Consider the following 25,593-nt stretch of genomic DNA (forward strand, 5'->3'; position numbering starts at 1 on the left):
TAGAATCCTACCGTAAGATATGGGAACAAACTTGCAATTAACAAGGAAATTTCAAGAAATTCATAGTCAATACAAGATAGAGTACCGGTAGAAAAACATTGAAAATAATAAAGTTCAAATGACATTATATTGAAATAAAACAGTTAAATAAAATGATTTATTCACCTTTATATTGAGAAACTTGTTCTGGGCCATAAATATTCATTGTGCGATATGGATTGACAGATACACATACTTCTCCAATATATGTGTAAATCTTTCCTCCTCTGAATCTGAAAACATATTAAAGCATTGATATTTATATATAAATAACATTAATTCCTATTTGTCGACAGAAATCCGAGGTGTGGCTAAGGTAAGTTAAGTAAATGTTAACGATTTTGTTAATTAAAATAGAATATACTAAGTCAATATGTTAAGTTCTGTATTTGATTATTTTCCAATGATAAAACAGATATAGGACTATATCATTTTTTATTTAAAATTGAAACAGTATAGGCCTATATTATAATTATGACCAATTTGTGACTATAATAAGGAGAAATTTCATCAATTGTCATGATTAGACTGTGCATCAGATATACGAGATGAGTCTTTGAGCCTATGTCTGAATCTAAGAAAGTAAGCTAATAGATGAGGCCTCATCCTCTGTTCACATTTCATTTCACTTGTCAGTTGGGTCTTATTCTGAGTGTATTTTTTTTTATCAACGTCTGAATTAATCCACAAATGGGTATGTGCTTATACTTATACTTAGGGTTCCCATATATGCTGTAAAATACAGGAACATCCCTTTTTTCGCTAATGTGTTCTGTTGTCCCAAAATAGATCTTCAGAACATATTTTGTCACGTATTTAAAAATCAGTGACTGAAAAAATAATACTGTAAATATCAACTGCTATTTTATTATCAATTATCAGAATCAGTGACACTGGAATTCGTTACAATGACAATGTTGCAAGTAACATTGAATGTATACTATATTATTCTTAAAATAGTTCATACTATAAAGGAAACTGCTAGGTACCAGATCAAACTTTCTTGAATCTCACTTGTTTGATGAGATCGTAATAAGTGAAAAATGTTCTGAATTCCAAAGGAGATACTAGTAACATAGGCTACCTGAAATTATTGTACAAAGTTTCATAAAGATCTGTTAAATAAAAGAAAAGTTATTAATTTTCTCTAGAAACAGCCCCTATAATAGGATAGTTCCTGTAACACGAATGTAATGAAATAAGTATTTGTATACAAAACAAATATGCTACATGTAACTACTTCATAAAGTTTGACGAAAATCTGTTACATAGGAGAAAAGTTGACAATTTTGTCTAAATCCATTCCCTATAATAGGGTAGGCCTAGTTTCTTTTGCACAAACGTAATGAGAATGTGTATAGAAAACAAATATAGGCCCTATTTCCTGTAACTACTGTACAAATTTTTATCAAAATCAGTAAGATAGGAGAAAAGTTATTTTGTCCAAATTTACCTCTATAATGGGGTAATTTTTTTACACATATATAATGAGAGTTTGTATACAAAACAAATACCGGTATGTTACCTGTAACTACTGTATAAAGTTAGACGAAAATCTGTTAGCTAGAAGAAAAGTTGATACTCTTGCCTAAATTCACTCTCTATAATGGAGCAGTTTCTTTTAAACAAATGTAATGAGAGTTTGTATACAAAATAAATATGTTACTTGTAAATGTTGAACAAAGTTTCATGAAGATCTGTAACATAGTTATTAATTTCGTCCTGCTAGATTTACGGTTTGGACCAATGTGCAGTGATGTGATATAAGCTGCATTTTTGAGCACAGTATTTACAGACACTTGTATAATTTGTTTCATGTTGCATAGTTTGTGGTAAAATCTATGAGTAGACAATCTTGTAACAATATGTAGTTCTCTGTTGGGTTCTGTCCATGACCTATCAATCATCATCATCATCATCATCATCATCATCATCATCATCATCATCATCATCATCATCATCATCATCATCATGTCACCGCAGTCCAGTTCGGGCCTCGGCCTTCTTAAGGAATTTCCTCCATGACTCCCTATTCCTCGCCTCTGTCCACCAACTCTTAATTCCAAGCCTTCTCAAATCTTCGATTATTCCGTCCATCCAACGTAATTTGCGTCTACCAACATTTCTTCTTCCTTCCGGCTTATATTCCATAACTCGCTTAGTGATTTCATTGTTATCCATTCTCCATACATGTCCGACCCAACGTAATCTTGCGACTTTTATAGCTGTAACAATGTCAGGATCCCCATAAAGTTGATACAACTCATGGTTGTACCTACTTCTCCATTCTCCCCTTTCGTTTATGAGTCCATATATCTTACGCAAATATCTTCCTTTCAAACGCGCCCAATTTAATAATATCAGATTGAGACAAGGTCCAGGTTTCACACCCATACATTAACACAGGCCTTACCAATGTTTTATATATTCTACATTTAGATTCAAAGGCAAGTAATTTAGATTTAAAATGTCTTTGCAATCCATAGTAGCATTTATTCGTGATCCGTATTCTTCTATTTATCTCTTCCTTGATGTCATTGGTTTCATTAACAAGGGAACCAAGATACACAAAGCTGCGAACCTTTTCAAATTTAAATTCACCAATTGAGAAATGTGATGCAGAATCATTGGGTTTTTTACTACCCACGACCATATATTTTGTTTTATTTCCGTTAATTTTTAAACCCATTCTGCTTGCAGGATCTTTTAGTGGTGTAAAGGCTTTTTTACATCTCCTTTTGTTCTACCAATGATATCTATATCATCTGCGAACGCTAGTATCTGGTTTGATTAATATTGCATTGGTGCTGTAGAATTCCTCCCATATTTCTTCTCTTTTTGCACTCCTTTCCAGTATCACTTATGACACAGTAGGCCTATAGGTGTTCATACAGTAAGGAAACTATGTGTTAATACAGCTATGACAACATGTTAGCTGAGCATCACTAGCATGACTGGTGGCGAATATACTATATGCTCACAGCCATGTATTGTGGGTCCCTATCACCACGGCATGGCGCATCCTCAGGTTGTGGATAGAGGAAATGGCCTCCAGATATGGAGGGTAGCTGCGAATATATTGAATAAGCTGTTGTGGACAACCGATGAGGGGTGGTCCTCCAGCTTGGGGGTTGGATGAAGGGCTAAGAACCCATCACCGTAAAAAAACTATTTGTTACGAAACCATACAATAAGCCTTGGAATGGTGATTATGTCTCGTGACCAGAATATTGTATGAAATGGAAATATAAAAATTGGAAATTTATTCTTTGATGAGGTGGAAAAATTTAAATATCTTGGAGCAACAGTAACAAATATAAATGATACTCAGGAGGAAATTAAACACAGAATAAACATGGAAAATGCCTGTTATTATTTGGTTGAGAAGCTTTTGTCATCCAGTCTGCTGTCAAAAAATCTGAAAGTTAGAATTTATAAAACAGTTATATTACCGGTTGTTCTGTATAGCTGTGAAATTGAACTCTCACTTTGAGAAAGGAACAGAGGTTAAGTGTGTTTGAGAATAAGATGCTTAGGAAAACATTTGGAGCTAAGAGGGATGAAGTTACAGGAGAATGGAGAAAGTTACATAATGCAGAACTGGACGCATTGTATTCTTCACCTGACATAATTAGGAACTTTAAATCCAGAAGTTTGAGATGGGCAGGGCATGTAGCATGTATAAGCGAATCCAGAAATGCATATAGTGTTAGTTGGGAGACTGGAGGGAAAAAGACCTTTGGGGAGGCCAAGATGTAGATGGGAGGATAATATTAAAATGGATTTGAGGGCGGTGGGATATGATTGCAGAGACTGGATTAATCTTGCTCAGGACAGGGACCGATGGCGGGTTTATGTGAAGGCGGCAATGAACCTCTGGGTTCCTTAAAAGCTGTAAGTAAATAACTAAATAAATATGCTCACAGTATCTATTAACTTGAAAAAAAAACACATTACAAAATACTGGTATGTAATAAATAAAAAGAAGCACAATATTGCATGTCTGATATCTTAAATTTAAATAAATTTAAACAAAGCAACAATATGGAAAGCACAGGATTTTACTTGAGAACTGGCACTAATTTCAAATGTCATTTCTGTAATGAAATGTACTGCAGGCCCTATTATTACAAGTTTAATGTATTCATATTCATTTATTGCGTCCAACTGATCACATACATATCGACAGCCCCTAGGAAGAACATTATAACTGACATTTTAAAGAATTTGAGTTTTAAATTTAGACCTGAAGGTTTTATAACAGACTATCTGTGGTATAAATACGATTACAATCGAATGGAAGATTAGGCAGTAATTGGGCAATATTGAAATATTGTAACCAACATTAATACATTTTATACATAGAATAATACTGTATCTCACTTAAGAATTTTTCAAATGTATATTTTCGCAATAATGTCCCATTACAATTATTGTAATTGAAATGCCATATTCTTCTCTGTAGGAAATGAATTAATCACTAAATTAGTATATGCAACTTGAAAATACTGTATCTGCATTCTGCAGCAACATGTAGTCGTCTTACATTACAAACAACATAAGAAAAATCGAAAGCAAAAGAACTGTAACTGCATTGCCTAAACTCTCAAGAAAATAGTCCATTTTTATTTACACTTTAGCTGTTAACAATTGAGAAAATAGTGTGCAGGTCTGCAGAACAATGTTTCTGCATTCCTTCGGTGTAAATAATATGAGGGTTATATGACAGTTATGCAGAAAGTTGATAAAGAAAGAGGAATAGTTTCCCAAAATAAACGAGGAAAACACAGAAACCATGGGAATGGTGTGTCAGAGAGTGTGAAGGATTCTATACGTCGATATAGGCCTATTTGTTCCTTTCCAGGTGTAGGCTCCCACTATATCAGAAAAGATTCTACAAGAAAATTTTTGGATGGTGATTTATCCATAGCAAAAATGTATAGACTATACCAAGAATGGATAAACGAAAATAGCGGATTATGTGCAACAGACAAACAATACAGAGTGTGTTTGTTAAGGAATTCAACATTAGCTTCCTTTCACCAAAGAAAAACCAATATGAAGAGTGCAATACTTACAGTATTGTAAGTGCAGATGTGAAGCTGAGTTTAGAAGATTCTCATATTGGAGAAATAAAAAACAAAGTTGTTGTACGTGAAATTAAAGAAACTGATAAATTAAAAGATCAGAATGACAAAATTGTATGTATTTAAAAAAAGTTCTTCAAATCCCTTATTCCGATGTTAGCACTTCCTATTACTTAATAAAATACTCTACATAAAATTTTACAATCTATGACAGACCAATAGATGGTTCTGGTACTTTTTCTTGTGGCATGAGTCTGTCGCAAGAAAAAGCTGTAATGAAATTGATAGTTGCGTATTAAAGTGGATAAAAAGAAAGAAAATGAAAATATAAAGGAATTTTTTTTTCAAATAACTGTTCAGAACAGAACATAAACAGGTATACTACTTGGTCTTTATTTGTTTATAAATGAGAAATTCGATATTAAAATTACACATAAATTTCTGGAAGAAGAAGAAAAAAAGACACACAGAATGAAGCAGATTCAATCCATGTTTTAATTTAACGAAGGAAAAGGGGACTAACCGTATTCACTTCTGAACAATGGCTAATGCTAGTGAAAATGGCTAAAATAAGTGGAAATTTCTATGACATAAATGAAATGGTACATACGAGTAGTGATTTTAAAACTTGAAGTTTTTAATCACCGACGAAAAGGCAACTGGAATTTGATAGGAGAATTGATCCTGAATTAGGTAGGCAAGAAGGTATTAATAAAATACAATCATTTTGATAAGCATGAACACGATATTGATATACAAAGCAAAGTCAGAGGAAGATGCAAGACTTGGAAGGATATGAATCTGAAATGTGCTTACAGTGCTCCATGCCACACCTCCCAAGGTAAACTCTACGATATGCTGTCATTGTGTAAGGAAAAACACGCCAACATTCCTGACATTTATCACGGATTCTAAAAAGGACTTACAGCGAGCAAAATTGCTGAAAATTGTGACATTGATGAATAACTTTAAATTCAGTTGCATTGTGCAACACATTACTATATATTTGTAAATATTTATGTACATCTAAGTTTGACCTCTGGTCATAGGCTATAGAGCTACAATGACTCCAAAATGATTTTATTAAAAATAAAAATTGATACATCAAGAAAATAGAAATATTATTATAGGCCTACAATAAATTCGATTCAAAATCACCAACAAATATAGGTAAATACCCATACTGTTATATTACCAATAACAAACAAAAACTGTATAATTCACATTTTTTAACAACACCTGAGAGCTTTGGGACTTTAGACAAGCGAAAGTTTAGGACTTTTAAGAACCTATAAAAGTCTCGTAGTCAGCGCTCCAATTGAGAACTGTAAATATAATACAGAGTGCAATGATAGGAAAGATCTTGTTTCCGATGTTAAGCAGAAAAAAAAATTAGAATATACAGACATCCAAGAAAACCAATGGTACAGCATTTAATTCTCTTTATAAGCATTGATTTATACAAGCTTTAACATCAATGTCATATCACGTGTGTGGGATCTTAGATATATTAGTGGCCCATTGAGTATTGTTAAGATTGTTTCTATTGTTGTGTGTTATGATTGCTTGTGTTTACGTACCTAACTGATCTGGATTTTGTTTTAATATGTATGATATTGGTGATTAAGGTGGTGATGAATCATGGTATGTAAATTTCCAATCTGATATTTGGCTTAGTGACTGAGAGAAGCCATGAAAGAAAAAAAATAAAACCTTGTCAGATTGATCAAACCCGAGACCTCCTGAATGTGAGTCTCAAATGTTACCATCTGAGCCATCTTGCTCGGTTATAGTAGATTTAATTAATAAGCTCTTATTGAAATTCATAAATTGGCAGTTCTAGAAGTGTTCCATGCATGGATGGCAATTTGTACTCAAATATTTAGTATTTTATTTCAGTAAGTTCTTTCGTCAAATATTTATAACCCATTTTTTTACGTCTGAAATCATCACAGCACAATTTAACTTCATAATCAAACGAAATAAAAAGATAAAAATCCGAAACTTAACCACATTAAGAACACATGCCAAGCATAATCCAGTAGGGTTACACTAAAGCCATCCAGACACGCTCACTCTTTTGTTAACTTTTGAATGCACACTCCAAGGGTCTCAATCAAAAGTTGTTGGAATTCTTGAGTGTAAGGAACATGGCAGAAAAACGCCAAATATCACATATTTAACTATTCAGGCACTGAATACATAATTATTGCCCTTGTTAATCTACTACCTCAAGATACAAACTATGTATATAGGTCTATCACACACATTTTGTCTAGGCCTGTTGTATATAGTGATTATTTTTTCTTGTCATAGAACAGCACCGTTGTTAGTAAAATATTGCTAGCTGTTTCTACAGTGTTTTAATTTCTCAGTGTTGCTTGTAATGAGGCAAATTCTTTGTATGTCAGCTAGAGGTAGAGCAGTTTGTCTCCATTCTCACGGACCTACTCCAAATTCATTCACATCTTCACAATGCATCATGACAAATGCATGTATGTACGTCTAGAATGGCATATAGAAAAGTTATGGGATACACATGTCACTAGAAAAGTGTGATCGAAGTTTTTTTAGTGAACTTATAATTGGAGTTTGATAGATTCTAAATGTGGATGATGAGATACCAAAGATATTTTCAGGCACTCTTTTTCCTCTAGAGTTTTAGACATTCTATAATTAAATATTATTTCTCTTTGGACAGTTCATGCTGAGGATATGGTTTAATGAAATTCTTATGCAAAGAAAATGTCAGTCACCAATAAACAAAAAATTCAACTTATCTATCTACAGGTCTTTGTTTCCTAGTAAATTTAACTCATTTCCAGTTAAACTTTTATAAAAGCTTGTTCTCATAAGCATCCCTTGTAGTAACGTCTTGGTCTATGGCATCATGTCTGTGATGGGGTAGGAAATTTCTCATGAAATTTCGACCAGACTGGTGCCCACCCAGCATCGTAATGAATTTGAGGAGCTATGCTAGGTAGCGAAATCCAGGTTCGAAAACCAGCTATAAGAGCTGGGGGTTCATTGTACTGAAAGTACGATACCACTGTTCTGGTTATGTGATCATTCTGCTGTAATGATTTCATGCATGTCGACGTGAGACCAACAGTTGACTAATGGACCTTGGCTCTTCACAGGTTGTTCGTACCACAGACTATATTATTTCCTCAATCGTACCACCATCAGAAATCCGTCCATTTGTTCCAACATCAGCATAAATAAATTCGTAGTTTGTATGAACTACTGCCAGGACGATGATGCTCTAAACTGTGGCCAAGTGTATTTCCTTGCAGAAGCCGGTTTCAGTTCTTAGTCCATTATCATCGTATCTGTTTTTTTCTTTTTACCTTTAGCTTCCTCATTTTCTGTAACTATGATAGTTACTGCTGATTTTCTTAAAAAAAAAAATTGCTTGCTTGCTTGGGAGTGCACTCATAATTAAGTCATCTGTGATCACATTAGGGAGTGAGTGCAGTGCACATGCACTCATAACTGGATTTATTTATTTTATTTTATTTATTTTTTTTTTTTGGAGAAAGGGAAAAGACGCAATTCTGGGTTCCATCCTTTGCTGTTGCTGTAATTTAAAGTCTGAACAATATCGTCCTTTTGAAATCCGCATTCTTTTAATAAATCTTTCACTCCTATATCATCACCGTAACATATAAACAGCTGACTTTCCCAGTAGTGTTAGTTATTTTCCAGTTGGATCGCTAGCTGTATGCGCATTCATATCTGTCTGTAAGAAAAGCGACGAAGTTTCCTTAATGTATGAATACCTATACTGTGCTTATAAGTTTATTGTTTGAGGAAGGATATATCGTAATTCTTCTAGTAGAAAGGTTTCTCTGCAGAGTTTTAGGCTAGCCTGGAAGAGGTGTTCTTGGGGAGACCTAGTGCTAATTTGAGGTATCTTACCTTCACTTGTATTTTTCGGAGAAGTTTGGAGATATTTTCTCATATTATTTCTATTCTGTATAGCAGTATAGGACAGATTTTCGGCTGGAATATTATTACTGTTGTTTCTAGAGGAAGGTGCTGTAGATTCTGTATGGTTGTGAAGGTTGTTTGTGTCGTTGTGTGGATTGTAGTGTCAGACCGAGACATTTATATCACTTTATCTTGATTTTTTCACCTTTTAATGATAGAGTTCATTATACTGTATGTATCCCTGTTACATATGCAAATCTTGAAAGATTGTTCACCACTGACTGATGACAGAAACAAAAGTAGTGCTTATTGTGAAATAATTTTTCAGCGAGGAAGTAAAGTTTTATGCTGTGAGGACAGAATTTTAGCAAAGGTGTTAGATCCCCCAAAAACAGAAGTTATAGGTGAGTTTTTTTATCTCCTGATTATTACATTTTTAAAAATATCTTCTCTCTTGTGCCCCACCTGGTCCTAAGGCCAAAGCAGTCACTGCTAACACGTGCTACATTAAAACTTTTGCTTTGTACCAAGGAAAGTCTGAGATAAGAACACTCAGGGCCGACTTTATTTAGCTTTAAAAGAAGAATGTGTAGATAAGTTTGCACCACTAACATAACCAATATGATGACGTTTACAAATGAACTAGAAACGGATTTTTAAGCATGGCAAGAAGGAAATCAACACTCATGTCTTACATATTGATTTCACTGTCAACACTCATTTTTTACATACTGATTTCACCACATTATTCCCTTCTGAATATCAGAATGGAATTCAAAGGACTCTATGATCTAAACTCTAGAGGAAGTGTCACACTATTTACAGCAGGCTCGTTTTAAATGGCACTTGCAAAACATTTCTGGAAGACCTATCTCAGATACACAGCACAAGTAAAGAAACACTGTCTTTGCTATAATATTATGCTGTGATATTTATATCAGAATGTATTGAACAAATTATTTGGAGTAAAGGAGCAGGAATTGTTATTCAGATTGTGACTTCACTGTATTATAGGACGGGTTCTAGTGTTTTAAATGAAAAATATGATATTGATTTGAATTATGAGACTTAAACTTAAAGACTTAAAGAGAGTTACATAGAGGTTTCGAAGGATGCCTTAACACATCACTGTATACAGCATGTTCGCGACTGTGTAGTAATGTAAAGTTTATCAGAACCAACTCTTTTCCTGGTCACTAACTTTTGGATCAGAAGGGAAGAGAAAAATGAGTGAACCAGAGGAAATGATGTAAAAATATTGATATCATTCACGTCTTACGGGTTCGTCATAATGACTCTAAAAAAAATAAATAATAATTAATATATAGGCCTACATGAAATAAAAATTTAATAAAAAACTTAATCTATTGTGTCTTTACCATTACAGTCTAGTAAGGCTGGGCGCACACTTATCTAGCAAAACTGCTAAGCAAAAATGTTTTTGCTTAAACATCCTCAAACACGTTCGTTCAATGATTAATATAGGAATGTCGTATACTTATCTAGCATGATACATAAACGCTGTACAGCATGTTTAAGTAAATTTAAACATGATGGAACAAAGTGCAAGAACAATATATAGCATGATCAAGCAAGTTTAAGCATGATTAAGCAAAAAACAAAAACACTGTACAGCACAATACAGTAAGTTTGAGCAGAGTTGGGACTGCTCGTCGTACAAACACTGATCATTGAAGGCAGAATATTTCGTTGTGTGCATACGCTTGGAATATGCAGAGCAGATAGAGCAGAGGGCAGGTACAGCTGATAGAGATGTGAGATGTCACTCCAGTAGGAGCATGAGAAAGAGTCTACCAGTCTGCTCGGTAAAACAAATAATCAATGCTCTGTATATATGACAGTAGAGAAGATACAAATGCCATTATGAATACAAAGTCAAACTAAATAATAACTTACTGTATCAGTAGTTTACTATTCTGGATGAGTGCCGAGTGGACATCTAATCATGCATGCTTTAAAATCTTCGTATTATTTATGTAATCAATACATAATCCGCGAAAAAAATATATTTTCGTTTTTTTTAAGGCCCCAGCCCAGCCTGAACCCAACAAGAATAATGAATTTCAACCAGAGTCCATTCAATGCCATAAAACTATAACCACATCATCCGCCATCACCATTGCAAGACTAATTTATGTTTCTGCTTTAGTCTGCATGACTGTAATGTTCTCGGAAAAAAACGAACGTTTTTGTTTCCAGCAAAAATTTTAAAACATTTAAAGCAAAATGCTTTTTGGGAAAACAAAATTGTTTTTCATTACAGCAAAAACATTTATGCTTTAAGAAAAAACGTTTCTGCTTAAAGCAGTTTTGCTAGATAAGTGTGCGCCCAGCCTAAGTGATTGTTTGCATAATTAGTGAAGTATGTGTTTAAGGAAACGGAGAGAATTTTCTCTGATTTCTGAGTAGTTGTACAAAACTGTCCTGTGTTACATTCTATACATAATGCAGCAATGTATATAGTTCTGAAACAATTGCTGGAGCCCGTCCTCATTAATATTGCATATTAGTCATGTACAACATCTCTTCTTATTGAGAACAGAACCTGTTTCTGGCCACTTATTTATTAAATAATTTAACAACACAATGTTTCGATTGTTCCACAATCTCTGGAAAAAAACTACTAAAACTTGCGTAAACACAGCTCACAGGACTTCTTTTTCAGCAGATTCGTTTCAAGGAAGAAAATGTGTTGCAGTACTGTGTATTTAAGCATGGTTAAAAGAACATATTTTGCATAAGATTTCAGACAGCTAAATGTGAGTGCCACTGATAAGGAAAACTCACATATTGTGACTAGGTCAACCTTAAACCCAAGCTGACTGCATTCTTACTGAGCTGCGAGATCCCTGTGTGGCAATTTAGTGCGTTCAGTTTTCCTAATCTCATGTATAGTTAGTGTGTCCCAAAAATTCATATATTTCTGCAACATGTGTATAAAATGAAATGGAGGGTTTTTTGAGCAAGTACTCCGAAATTCAAGTTAAGAATCTCTTCATTTCTGTAAATAAATAGGCCTAATTCACTAGTTACACAAAAAATCACTTGCCAGACTAGTGCCAAGACACAGCAGAAGTGCCGGTCCCTTAGGTTTAACTCTCTTTGTATGTATTACTAAGTAAAAAAACAAGCATAGGCTATAATGTGTCGTAATCCAATAAGAACTTTCATTTAGGAGTAGTGGTGAGTCTGACAGCTCAGATAAGAGACATCATGTACAACTTTTACACTTGTGAGCTGAAATTGATGAGAAATTAGAACACCATCATCAGGCTACTACTGTTTTCGAGAAATTCAAATCACATCCAAATTGGTGTAACTGATTATATTTTTAGTGTTTTAGTTAATAAAATAGAAAGACAATAATTATCCAGCTATAGACCTAAACAAGTTTGTGAATGCAGAAGTTTTAGTAAGCTATGAATGTGTTAGAAATCATGTGCTGTGAATTGAATAATGAACTTTGTACGCCAAAAAGAAGTAAGATATGCCATTATGACATTTCAGTATTTTTTAAACCTATGACTTTTCTCATTTTGTGAAATAGAAAAAGGGAGAAAAATGGCGGAACTTTGTTGAAAAAAACTCCACTTTAGCATCACTTGGAAATGAGTCGAATGAAAGTTTGCAACATTTCAAATGCCATACTTTTATCCAGTAACAGCAGTATCATTACTTTGGAGAAAGTAAACATATTTTGAAGCCAGGAGTGGGAGTAGGTACAAGTTGATTTTGCTGAAAATTACAGTCTCATTCCTCAAGATGAAGTAAAAAGCTCACAGTCACCATTCACAAGTGGCATTAAGCCTATTTACAAGCTGCATGTGGCATAAGAAAGAAATTTTATCTTCTGTAGTAATGAGTGATGATTTAACTCATTCAAAGGAATCAGCTTGGTTGTTCTTGAAGTGTATTGTTTCTGACCTTCAAAGAGAACATTTGGGGCTGAAATTTTTGTTTGCATTTTCTGATAATTGCATGTCTCAATTTATGAGGAAATTTACTACCTATAATTTATGTCACTTTCAATGGATATCAGCACACGTTGGAGTACAAGAGAATGAGCAGGTAGACCAACTAGTGAAGAAAGGCACTACAATAAAGTTGAAACCATCATTACAATAGAACTTCAGCGATCAACAGCATAAAACAGCACTACGCCAAAGAACACAGAGCTAATCAATGCAGCTTTCTGAAGGATAAGCCTTATGCGAATATACACCACAGAGAGGAGGACATACAAAGCATGCAGTGGTGCCCTTTATGATGAAAACTGGTCCTGACTGCCTGGCTGAACACCTGTACAGGATGAACTGCACTCCATCTGATAGATGCATCATCTGCAGGGACACAGGAGCAGTGCAAAATAAGAATCATCTGGAGAAGTGCACTCCATTCACAAGTGACAACATTGCTGGCCTTTATTGGGAAGCTACGAGGAAAATTATGCAGATCAAATAATCCCTAAGCCATTGTACAACAACAACAATAATAATAATAATAATAATTTATGTCACTTTAATGATGACTTAAATATTATATCCAATGAATGGCATACTTTCGCTCCAAGTCATAGTAAAGGGGCAGTCAATACAATTGGCAGTCAGACGAAGAAAGCTGTCTGGATAGCAGTAAAACCCAGAACTGTACAGTCAAATTCTACTGAAGATTCCTAAAACTGTGCCAAAGAACTGTACCCCCACTATTAATGTGATGTGATGTTAATGGCACAATGAAATTTTATGACAATAATGTTTTAGGTGGCCTTATTGGGACATCCAGCTTGAAATAACTGTGAGGTATTAAGATGCCTTCCACTAATACGAAGACGAAATGTTATAGTAAGGTTTTCAATAACTCAGAGGAAGAAGCCAATACTTCACCAGATGTGAACCAATGACAATCTGCAAACCCAACTCCCATCTACCACTGAAATGTCCCATCACAACACTAGTGCAGGAACATGAAAAACTGTGTGTTTTTTTTTTTTTTTTTTTTTACAGAGGAGGGACCCGAAGGCTTGCACTGCAGCCTGAGGCTTATTGTGCTTACCACTCATATTCTGTGAATAGGCCTACTTCGTTGATTTTAAATTGGCTAACAAATTTGATGCCTACAAGTTTGCTGATATACTGTCAAACTGAGGCAGAGATACTTACCAGTACATATAGTGTTTTTGAAGTTATATGGGAATACTGGCAAATTATTTAGTTACATGAATGTGATGGGAAATAGGCCTATATTAACTATGAACAAGATGACAAGATTTTTAGATTTTTAGCTCCAACTAAAATGGCGACAATAAGAAAGGGGATGTTTTATGAGTTTGACAACACAGTATAAGTTTTCATGAAGAGATAATAAGATCAAGATTCTATATAATTAGACCTATTCCTATTTCCTAAAGATACAGTGTGCGTTTTTTATTGGATAAATAAGTTATATTAAAATAAAGTTAGAACTCGTGTTATGGAATGCGCGCTGGTTCGAGTCCTGATGGGGGAAGAAATTTTCTCATGAAATTTCGGCCAGTGTATGGGACTACGATAGGTAGTGAAATCCAGTTTCAAATGCCAGCTATAATGGCTGGGGGGATCATCGTGCTAACCACACGATACCTTCATTCTGGTTGGATGATTGTCCACCTCTGCTTTGGCATGTGGGCGTGAGACCAGCAGCCAGCTGGTCGGTCTAGGCCCTTCATGGGCTGTAGCGCCACGGATTATTATATATTAAAATAAAGTGTATTCACATTTTTTCTCTCGTACTTAAAGAATTTCTTCTTAAACATACTGAAACTTCGATCTCGCCATGCATCACATACAGGACTGAAGTTTGATTTGTGTTGCACTATTTCATGACGAAATGGAACTGAGGACTGGCATAACTTTACAAATAATATATCCACTGAAAAAAATTACCAGTATATATCACGTTTCATACCTTAGATCTATGATCAATAACAGGTTCAGTTTGATTTATTTAGGTTTTTAGTATATTTTTCAATATGAAAAACTTTTCAAAAGCCTGAAACCAAACCCAACTGTCACTGATCCTAGACCTTACAAAGAATCTCTTTCTTTTGATTTAGGCTACGTAGTTACCTATCAAAAAGTGTATATGCATCAGGGGAACCAAAAACCTAAGGAACCAAATCTCTTTCTTAAGTGGAATTGTAGAAATATAACCTACTACAACTGAGTTTTCAAGAAAATGAATATCTAGTAAGTCTGCCATAAATGTCTTATGAAAATAGGGACACTTTTCACATTGACTTTTTTTTTTTTTGTAAGAAAACTGAAATTAGAAGTTACTGAAAAATATATTAATTAAGATTGAAACAGAGGAGTTAACAAAAGAAAGAACACTGCCGTTAAACAATGTTTATTAAGTTAATGCAAATCTGGCTTTCAGGTCTAGCTCCCTGTGAAGCATTTATTAATGCCAATTTATTTACGTCACTTGACAGTTTTTTGGAGTTATCCTTTTTCACTTTATTTCCATTGACCTTAAACTGGCACTGAAGCTCTAAGACAGTGATAGTCAGCACTTGCTGAAATGGGTACAGGTTAAGCAGAGCAACGTAATATGCCCTGTCGTGCAGCAGAAAGAGATAAAGAGTATACCCGTCAGCAGCCACGAATACACCATAGTGCAGTCTCTTCTCCGCGGGTAAGACATGCTAGCCCGAAGATGCAGTGTGCTGATGACCTCTGCTCTAAGACGTAGAACAAGTCAAAGAGTTCAATTTTTTGGCGAGATGAGGTGATGTGTGACTGTAGCTACCCTTGATAGATATATAATTCATTCATGTTTGCTGATTTCAAAATAAAACATTTACAATGATAATACTGAAATAAGCAAAATATGCATGAATTAACTCGTTGCAAAATTGAGTCAATGAAACTGTTCTTCTTGTGCACAGCCTAGCGTGATATATATCACATGACTTCAGACAGAGTGCACAGATGCAGTCTTCTGTCGGCTGGTGGTGTGTTTTTGTCGCACAAAGCTTGTGGTGGAAACCATGCACAGCGAAACATGTCATCATGTGCTTGAGCTCGTAGCCTGCAGATATCCATTCTCTTGTCATCATCGTGTCTGTGCTGTAGAAGTCAATCCCGATTTGTCTTCTTTTTTCGTTTAGGTCTGCAAATGCCGGTGTGGATGGTAGCTGTAGCTGGATCTGCAGTTCCTCTATGTAGAAAGGTTCCCTTCATAGCACTTAGAGTGCCAGTCTCGTCAGGGTGTATTTTGACACACACAGGACTCTTTTTAGGTACATCGCCTTCACTCTTTCTATGGCGTTGAGATTTCTTCTTTTCAGGTGCTCCCATATGAATTCTAGTCTGTATGTTACGGCTGGGGAGATTTTTGTTTTAAATAGCTTATTTGCTTTTTGTACTGAGATATGGCCCAGAAAATAAAACATTTGCAAACATTATTTTATACAAAACAATAATTTCAACATTACTTCATAAGGTAAACATCAGTTAGAGAAATAAAATTATTGATTTTTACATTATAAAATAAAGTTTGATTAAAAGATATACTGTTGTTTTTCATTGTAATGTGCATAGGTCACATTGCAATCTCATTAGCTATAATGTTTATTCTGGAAATGCTCACAAGTGGTACAGTTCCCACAAATGGCACCTCCACCTTACTGTTCATTTGGTCTATATTTGCATTAAATGTAGCATTGTTACTTTAAATTGCTACTAAATGCAAATATTGGTACAGTATAGTAATTATTGTCCGTCTCATAAAATTATATTACTAATATATTCGATCTAAAACAAATGAACATGAACTTACAATAGAACTCGTCGATAAAATTCATGTCTGTGTAATGTTTAAAGTATTAATCCATGTTGAAGATCTGCATTTGCACTCTATTTTAATGGGCATATTATTAGCGGGAATCGGTGTTGTAGGAAGATACTAATGTAATTTTATGGTATCAACTGGTAACAGAAATGAAATTCAAAATCATTTATTGATTGATTTATTTTGAAGTTTATCAGTTTGGCGGCAATGCATGCCACAGGTGTGATGTCATAGGAAGATGTGACTCATTGTACATTACTTATAATGAATGCAAAGTCATTTAAATTTACTTGTATCATATTCTGCAGTAATATTGTCACAGAATAAACTGTCTAATAAGTTAATTTAAGTAGTATTTATTGAATTCTAATTTCACTTGAGTCATTTTTTTTTATTCCTAGCCACCTGCCAACATGGCCACGCCCTCTTATACGGGCTTATAGACAGTGAAAGCTATTTTCTGTCACTGAATGCTTTATTATTCACAAACATATATGAATATTAAACATCGAAAGCACACGTACATAAAAGGAATCTTTATTTTACCTCTTTCGAAGATTATCCATGAATTTGTCAAGCGAAATTTCGTCCAAAAGGACGAAATCGACAATCCCAACCTCATCTTGTGCCGCCATGATGTCACCGAACTAGACTAACTACTGGTTATCGCGCGTTACGGCACAACTATCGGTTGGTGGGCAGTGAAGTGTGATTCATAGGGCGTGCTCAAATCTTGTAGGATTGCTGTAAAAAAGTATGTAGCGTCAACAAAAGCACGTGGCATTAAGAGTGAAAGTTTCTATGACGCAATCGAACAGTATCATCTTCACGCATGTGCAAATTGTCACTGACCAAACTTGACCAACGACAGATGGCACGGAATTTTAAAGTTGTAGTTTTATCAGCTGAAAAATGTAATTAGGTAAGAACTTTAGCTCATATATTACTTGTTAAGTTGTACTTTATTAAATATTCCCTAGATATAATACACACATATAAATTATAAGGAAAGAGCTTCTTTTTCTATTTGGGTTTTTAAAAACTGTTTTGACTTGCATAAAGGTGTGCAATCTTGCGACATATTGCATTGAATTTGGTTGATAGAAACATTTATCGTAGAAACTTTTATCGTTTCTAACATGTTCAAGAGAAGCCAGCAAATTTATGCAAATATGAAAGAAGAAAAATCTTACATTCCAAATGGACGGGGGCATGAAACTGTAAATGATGCTCTAAATGATCTATCATTTACAAGTGGAGAGCAAAGAGCGATCCGTGATTATTCAACAGAATTGAAGTTCGCTCTTGTGTCATTTTGTGCTTCTTTCATCATTGTATGCAGCAAGCTAGTGCTTATAAACAGTAAGTATAATTCATTGTTTATAAATATTGTTATGTGAAGAAAAATGAGCATAAAGTAGGCCTATATAGGAGATATAACATATTGCTTCCTTCTAAATTACTAATGCTGTAAAATGTAGGCTCTACACATTTTATTGCTTTAAACTTGAGTTATATTATATTGGATACTCTATTGCAGTTAAATTGTAGATTGGTGTATAGTATTGATAAAATACCGTAACGTATGTTGTGTTGCTTGTAAGTATGAATATTATAAATTAATTTGCCCTGTGGACTCATTTTTTTACACTACACTGTACTTATTAGATAAACTCCATTTTTTTCTTTTTCAGGGGCGCTCTTTCAGAAGGCTTACATTTATAGCAAGAAGTATTGGATATCTTCATCATTTGGATCATACAAACTACTAAGCGATGAGAGTAAGACGAAGATTTCGGAATTACTCTTGTCATCAGACAGTGTTGTAAGGGATTTTCTGGGCCATTTCAACTGGCTGCTATTGCCTTTACTTGCTGGCTTAGGGATGACTGCTCTTACTTGGTGCATGATTTACGTAGATAGCTGCATTCCTGGTGTCAAGCCTCCTACTCCGTTTTCACCTAACAAAAACAGGTAGGTAGGCCTATAATGTAATTCATAATATTTTAAATATTTAGGCTGTGTTAAAGACATAAGATGAATTATTTTGAAACTTTCCAATATAATAGTTAGGCCTAATACTTTTAATGTAGGCTGTAGGATTCTCACAAACACACCCAGCACGCACACAAAGGGACACACTGGGTAAATTTCCAAAAACCCGTTCTGTGTTGTATATTTCACATTACATTAATTCAGATACTTTTAAATACCGTTTAAATAATTTTCTAGACAAGTTTTTGCTCCATATTGAAAAGAGTAGGGATATCACAAAATAAAATCAGTTAACATATAATAATAATAGGATAAATAATAAATTTATTCACTTTTATATTATAGAACTCTTACTTTATTGATTGATAGTTTTGTAGTAACCTTGTAACTACACTATAACACTTGCAACACTCGCCACTGGCGTAGCTCAGTCGGCTAAGGCACTCACCTATCGATTTGGAGTTGTGCTCGGGTGCAGGTTCGTTTCCCTCTTGAGCTGATTACTTGGTTGGGTTTTTTTTTTTCGAGGTTTTCCCCAACCGAAAGGCGAGTGTCAGGTAATCTACGGCGAAACCTCAGCTTCATCTCGCAATCACCAATCTCATCGAAGCTACATAATCTAGTAGTTGATACAGCGTCATTAAATAGCCAACTTAAAAAAAAAAAGAGCTGGAGAATATTTCTGTGATCAACTGTATCGTAATGAACACTGTTGGTACCGGTACCAATGTACACATAATGTTGTCGAGTTCATTCAGATAGATGTTGTATATCGATTTTTTCTACATTTCTGGAGTTGTCGTGTGAAATGTTGAATTCTGTTTGTGGTTAGAGGGTATAAAGTATCTTTATCTTGTCTTTCGAAATTAATACAAATAGGTAACGATATTGGGTTAAACGAGCGTTGAGCGGATTCCGCCGATTTTGGAATAGACACCGACGCACTTAGGTTAGGTTAGGTTAGTTTAGGCTTTTATTATCCCGTCAAGATGAAGGTGAAAGTGATTGAGTGTGATTTTTTGTTTTCTATGTTGGCAGTTCAAGTACGTCGGTGTCTATTCCAAAATCAGCGGAATCCGCTCAACGCTCGTTTCACCCGATATTGTATGTAAAGTTTATGTGCAGAGTCCGAACCGGTTATTAAATTATTTCTAGGTAATATTTGTAATTACCATGAACATATAGGCCTACCATATATGTTTAACATAGGTAGGGCTACACATGAGAGAACTGATTGTTAAACTTTTTGAATATCACCACTGGTTATACCTATTTTGGATATTGTAACCTATTTATTTTCTTGCGTCCTAGTGCAGTTCACTTATTTTTCTTTTAAGAATGCATAAACACTATAATACAGTGCTCCACAGTATAACACGGGTGTGCTGGGTAAGGATTCGATTTAGGTTTCAAGTAAACTGCATTGTAACTGATGGCTTCAAATTTCAACGAATTCATCATTCTCTCTCTAAATGGACTCTGAATGTATATCTGAATGGAATCCCAACTGTATTTGTAATAATTTTCCGTCCTATTTTTTTTTTTTTTTTTAGTTATTTAATGACTCTGTATCAACTACGAGGTTAATGGTATTGATGATAGCGAGATGAGGCCGAGGATTCGCCATAAATTACCTGACATTCGCCTTTCAGTTGGGGAAAACCTCTGAGAAACCCACGTGGGAATCGAACCCGCATCTGAGTGCAACTCTGGATCGGAGGCAAGCACCTTAGCCAACTGAGCTATGCTGGTGGCTGCGTCCTATTCCATGGTTCCATACAGTATTATTTTAATCCCACTTGCAGTTCAATAAATTCTACTTGGGAAGAATTTGTTTTGTAGTAGCACTTTCAGGTCATAAGAGCTGCGGTATAAATGACAATATCCATGGAGTAAGCTTAGTGTAACTTTGGGAAATCTATCTCACAATAAATTTTATTATGTATAACAATTTATTATACTGTGTATATCATACCCTAAGTAATAATATTAATAATAATTCTCAAAATTGTTTTTTCAGGAGACAGAATAGTTCAAGATTTCATATGGGATACATTATGGCAATTGTGAATGGTTTCCTGGTCTTCGTGCTACTGGTCTTCAGTTGGTGTTGAGATTGTGTGTACAGAACAGACTGCATGCGAGTAAAAGGTGTCACTACCCAAGGCGGCTAATGAATTTATGAACAGAGTAACTTCATAATGAGTAGTATTTGTACTTACTAATGAATATCTAAGTCGTATCTTTCAGTCCTATGTAACTTAATATTTTGTGTTCTGTATTTGAGATCTCAAGACAGCTTCCAATGTACACATTTTAAAGGGCAGGTTGTCACTATTTCGTCATTTGTTCTTTGGATCTGAGTTACCATAATAATTCGTAGTTTCTAACAAGATGGGTCTGTTGAAATAATGCTTATAATTTGAAGTCTGAAATTCTGAGATGACACTTGATGGACAGTGTACATCTGTTTTGGAAAAAAATAAATGAAATCTTCAAGAAGATTGTAACTTTCACAATGTGTTGGCACTAGAAATAAGAAAGAATTACTTTTTATATGCTCTTTTGTAATTATACAAAGGATTAGGCTTAAGTGGAATTCTTTTAGGAACAGCATATAAAATTGCATTATTATAGTCCTTTAACTTTTCAGACAGTAACATAAAAACTCCATAATAATTTACAAACGAATATTAAAATGTCTGAAGATCTCTGTATGGATTGAGATAGAAAATAAGTTACCTGAGAAAATCGGAATAAATTTTAACCCTGTGGAAGAATGAAGTAGCTAACATCTGAACTCATGATATAGTCGTGAATGTACAAAGTATTTCTGTTCACTAATAAAATGTCATTATTTTATGACTGTTTACATGTAGGTGCTCTGTATGAGCTTATTCACTCAATTTGTTTTTACAAGACTGCAGTTCATTCTTTACATATTTTAGAACAAGCCCACATGCAGAAGTCACAAATGTGAAGGGAAAGAAGTAAAGAAATAAATGCTAATATTAGTGAAGTATCTATGAAGTAGATTGTGTTGATGCTGTGGTGCTTCACAGATTTTGGTGACTGATAGTGAATTATGCAAGTATAACTAAAATTATTTTTTTTCGAAATAATTTTAATAGAAAATCGCTTGTTTTGCATTTTAGGTAATGTATCATGCATCATGTAATTTGTTCATAATTCTGAGATTTTTTAAATATAAAGTACCTATAATAAAACTTTAAAAATTTCACAATGATGAATGTTAAAAGTATGATATACATTGAATTAGCCATATTGCCATCAGTAATCTATGGAGAACAAAACTCCGAAATGGTCATACAAGAGAAAATTCATGGTATATCATACTTTTAACATTTTAACACTTTGTGAAGTTTTTAAAGTTTTATTATTCGGTACTTTATATATTAAAAGTGTTCCAATGCAAGATATAGTGAACAAATGAGATATTTTAAATTTTGGCATAATGTAATAAATCAATTACTTCTTAATTTAATGGTATACTGTTGTGATATTATCTTCCTTGGAGAAATGGTCTTCCTACTGTATTTATGTATCTGTACATGTCAATTGAAGATCGTCTTTCCAAGACATGAACATGTGCTAGTGATAAAAGTAACCATTTTAAGTAATGAAATGTTAATGGGAAGTACATAATACTACTTTCAATTCCACATTTTATACAAAGGTCAGAAACATACCATTTAGTGGTAGGACATTGATTTTCAAACCACAGAAAATTAAAAAAAATTCACACTGTAAAGGAGTTTATTATAAGAATCAGCACATCATCGATTATGCATTTAGGTAAAGATTTGCTAGGTTTACACTTTCAGTCCTCTAATTTTTCTAGCAATATGGCTCCAGAGTCGTATTTTGTCAAAAATGAATGTTAATTGAACTCTGTAAATTATACTGTTTTCTTCTTGCAATATAATAGGCCTATAATTAATTTTTTATGAATGTTAGCTGCAAATTTTGTAGAAAATATATTACTTAATGAATGCCAATTTGACTCATCAGAACATCTGGCTACATGCGGACAGAATGCAAAATATATCCTGAGTGGAAACAAGGAATTATTTTTCTCGTTGTAACTTCGAGAAGATTAAAAACCCCACTCGCCCTTATATTGGATGAGTAACTGGATTTTTTTTATTACTTATCTACTGGTGTCGGAGTTAGGTATGAAAGTAGAAATCTTTACCTTCTTGTTCCTCTTGGACTTTAATGCCTTGCATGGAGGATATTTTTGATAGTTTTGCGTGTTTAAAACACGGAATATTAGGAAAATATGTACAATAGCATGAAATTTTTACAGCAATATAATTTGTGAACACTGTTCTAAAATAGAAGTGCAGATTGAGTAATTAATGATATGTACGAAATCATTTGTGAAATTTCAATGATTCTTGATTATGATAATCCTATGTTCATATGTTCCTGTTTTCCCAATTACATTACTGCCTAATTTTTGTCAAAATATGTTTATCAGCTCTGCAGTTGTGCCAAATATATTGTGTTAATTCTAATGTGTTCCCAGTACACCAGCTTTAATGTACTGGTTCCGTAAAATGCATTTTATTAATGTTCAGATTTCTTGTCATAAAATGTGCCGGATCAGTCACATGGATAATTTGTAGTGAAATTGTTAAGATTTTGTGAGTAAGCATTTTAAGTTATGTTACTGCCAGAGTAATATCTTAATGATTTATTTTCTCTAATGATAGACATTTTATTTTTACATAACAATATCAAAGTTGATTTAACTACCTGCTAGTCTACTGATTTATCCTATTTTCATACAGTGTCCCATTGCTTTAGACTCCATTGGATTATAATTGTTTAATGTTCCTACAACATACTTTTATGTTTGTTGCGCGTTTTTTAATGCTGTTAATACCAATCATTTAGTGTTTTAAATACTAAGTTTTTCAGGATTCTGATATTTTTCCAAACATTTTTATTACAACTTTAACTCTAGCAATTTATCTGTCGGAAGTACTTGAATAAGACTAACAATTTATCTGTCAGAAGTACTTGAATAAGACGATTAGAATTGTGACATATGATTGCGATATGAAAGTCTATGATGTCATAGACATGTCAAGAATATTATGAGGTGAAGTGGCATATATGTCTGAATTGTATGTAGATATTGAAATACTTCAGATAGATGCACAACATAAACGTATTTAGTAATGGATTCTATTATTTACATTAACTATTCGTATCTTTGAAAAATATTGGAGTGCAAGAGGTCAAATGACTTTATTGTCAAATGCCTAGCATTAGAAAACAACAACATTAACTATTCGTAATTTTTAGTCTTTAACGTTGAACATAGGTTGGAATTCTTAAGTATACTATAACTTATCACAAATACCACTCTTACTTTTTCTTTGATCATTAATGTATTGTTTTGGCAGACATATCATATAGGGTACAATTACATACATTCTATTAAAAACAATATGTGAAAGGCAGTGAATGGTTTTATTTTATTGAATTATATTGTAGAATTGTGAATGATTATTAAGTTCATTGCCTAGGTTGATTTTAATATGAGGCTCTGCGGATATTAGGAGGCGAACTCAACAAAGAATTTTCAAACTTTTATTTTGCGAGTTCGCTGCTAATATTCGCAATGCCTCATATGTTTTGTTTTAAGTTCCAATGTCATTGGACAATAGGAAGAAACTAACATGCCATATTCGGTAAATTTCAAGCACTCCATTTTAACTATTCTTATCAGCATAGTCATTGAGATTCACATGTAGTAAGACATGATGCATTTTTGTATGAATATCTGATGTGGAGTTGCCATATTAATAGCAGATAAGATTGGTGGAGAAGGAAATGAGATAGTGCAAATTTCAATGACTTAAGTTGTTATTGCAAGGAGATATAACATATATTAAACATGAAAAATTTCTTAATGCAGCAATGTACAAAACGTTCTAAAATTAGTTTAGAAAGAGGTAAAATAGCATAGAAAGAAATCAAATAATAAAATATTGTTTATGTTTTCAGAACTTCAATTCTTGTTTTCAACAGAGAGTTAATAAATATTCATATTTTAATTTCCTCCTACAGCTTACATATTAGCATACTGTACATATAATAATGCTTTTCAAATATGCTGTACACTGAATGAACTTTATTTATTAATATATTGCAGTGACATTAGGCATATTGTAAAGTCATCGGGCCATTATGTGCATGATATTATAATGAGTAAAGTCTCTCAAAAGTAAAACCTGCCTGTTAAAAAAAAAAAAAAAAACATAGTGGCAGACGATATCATCACTGGGAGACTGGGAATTTAATAATAATATTGATTTTACGACAGAAAAATAATTCAAGGAGTCTTTATTTGTACTAGTTTCTGAGTGATGATAAGCACTTGTTACAGAAGTTTTTATCACTTCAAGAATCTCAAATAAGAGAAGTGATTCGAGGTGTTTAGAATAAAAACAAGGCACTCTTTAGCCTCTAGATACAATACGTCCACTAACTATCAAAGACTGAAAATTTATGTTAGGTAAAGTAATTGCACATTTTATAACCAATAAAAAATCATTCCCGTAGTGAATCTCATAAACAGCAGAATTATTTACATTAAATACTTTATTAAAATTGATCATTCTTTATCAAAACTTTTTAAAATGTAAAGTTA

General features: G+C 33.7%; 2 protein-coding genes across 3 annotated transcripts in view; one reads left to right on the plus strand and one right to left on the minus strand.

The window, feature by feature from the left end:
• Myo31DF (Unconventional myosin ID) overlaps positions 1-17,595 on the minus strand; it is a 125,265-nt gene extending 107,670 nt beyond the window's left edge. For both annotated transcript variants that reach the window (XM_069824855.1, XM_069824846.1), the window contains exons 1-2: positions 17,457-17,595; positions 166-272 (exon numbers count right to left, since the gene is read on the minus strand). In XM_069824855.1, coding sequence (XP_069680956.1) covers positions 166-272; positions 17,457-17,545 — 196 coding nt within the window. In that variant the 5' untranslated portion in view covers positions 17,546-17,595. The remainder of the gene's footprint in view (positions 1-165; positions 273-17,456) is intronic.
• Positions 17,596-17,693: 98 nt separating this feature from the next.
• LOC138698687 (tRNA endonuclease ANKZF1-like) overlaps positions 17,694-25,593 on the plus strand; it is a 66,737-nt gene continuing 58,837 nt past the window's right edge. The window contains exon 1 of the mRNA XM_069824866.1: positions 17,694-17,832. The gene's annotated coding sequence lies outside the window, so the exon portion shown is untranslated. The remainder of the gene's footprint in view (positions 17,833-25,593) is intronic.

The sequence above is a fragment of the Periplaneta americana genome, chromosome 1 (assembly GCF_040183065.1).
Source record: "Periplaneta americana isolate PAMFEO1 chromosome 1, P.americana_PAMFEO1_priV1, whole genome shotgun sequence".
NCBI lineage: Eukaryota > Metazoa > Arthropoda > Insecta > Blattodea > Blattidae > Periplaneta > Periplaneta americana.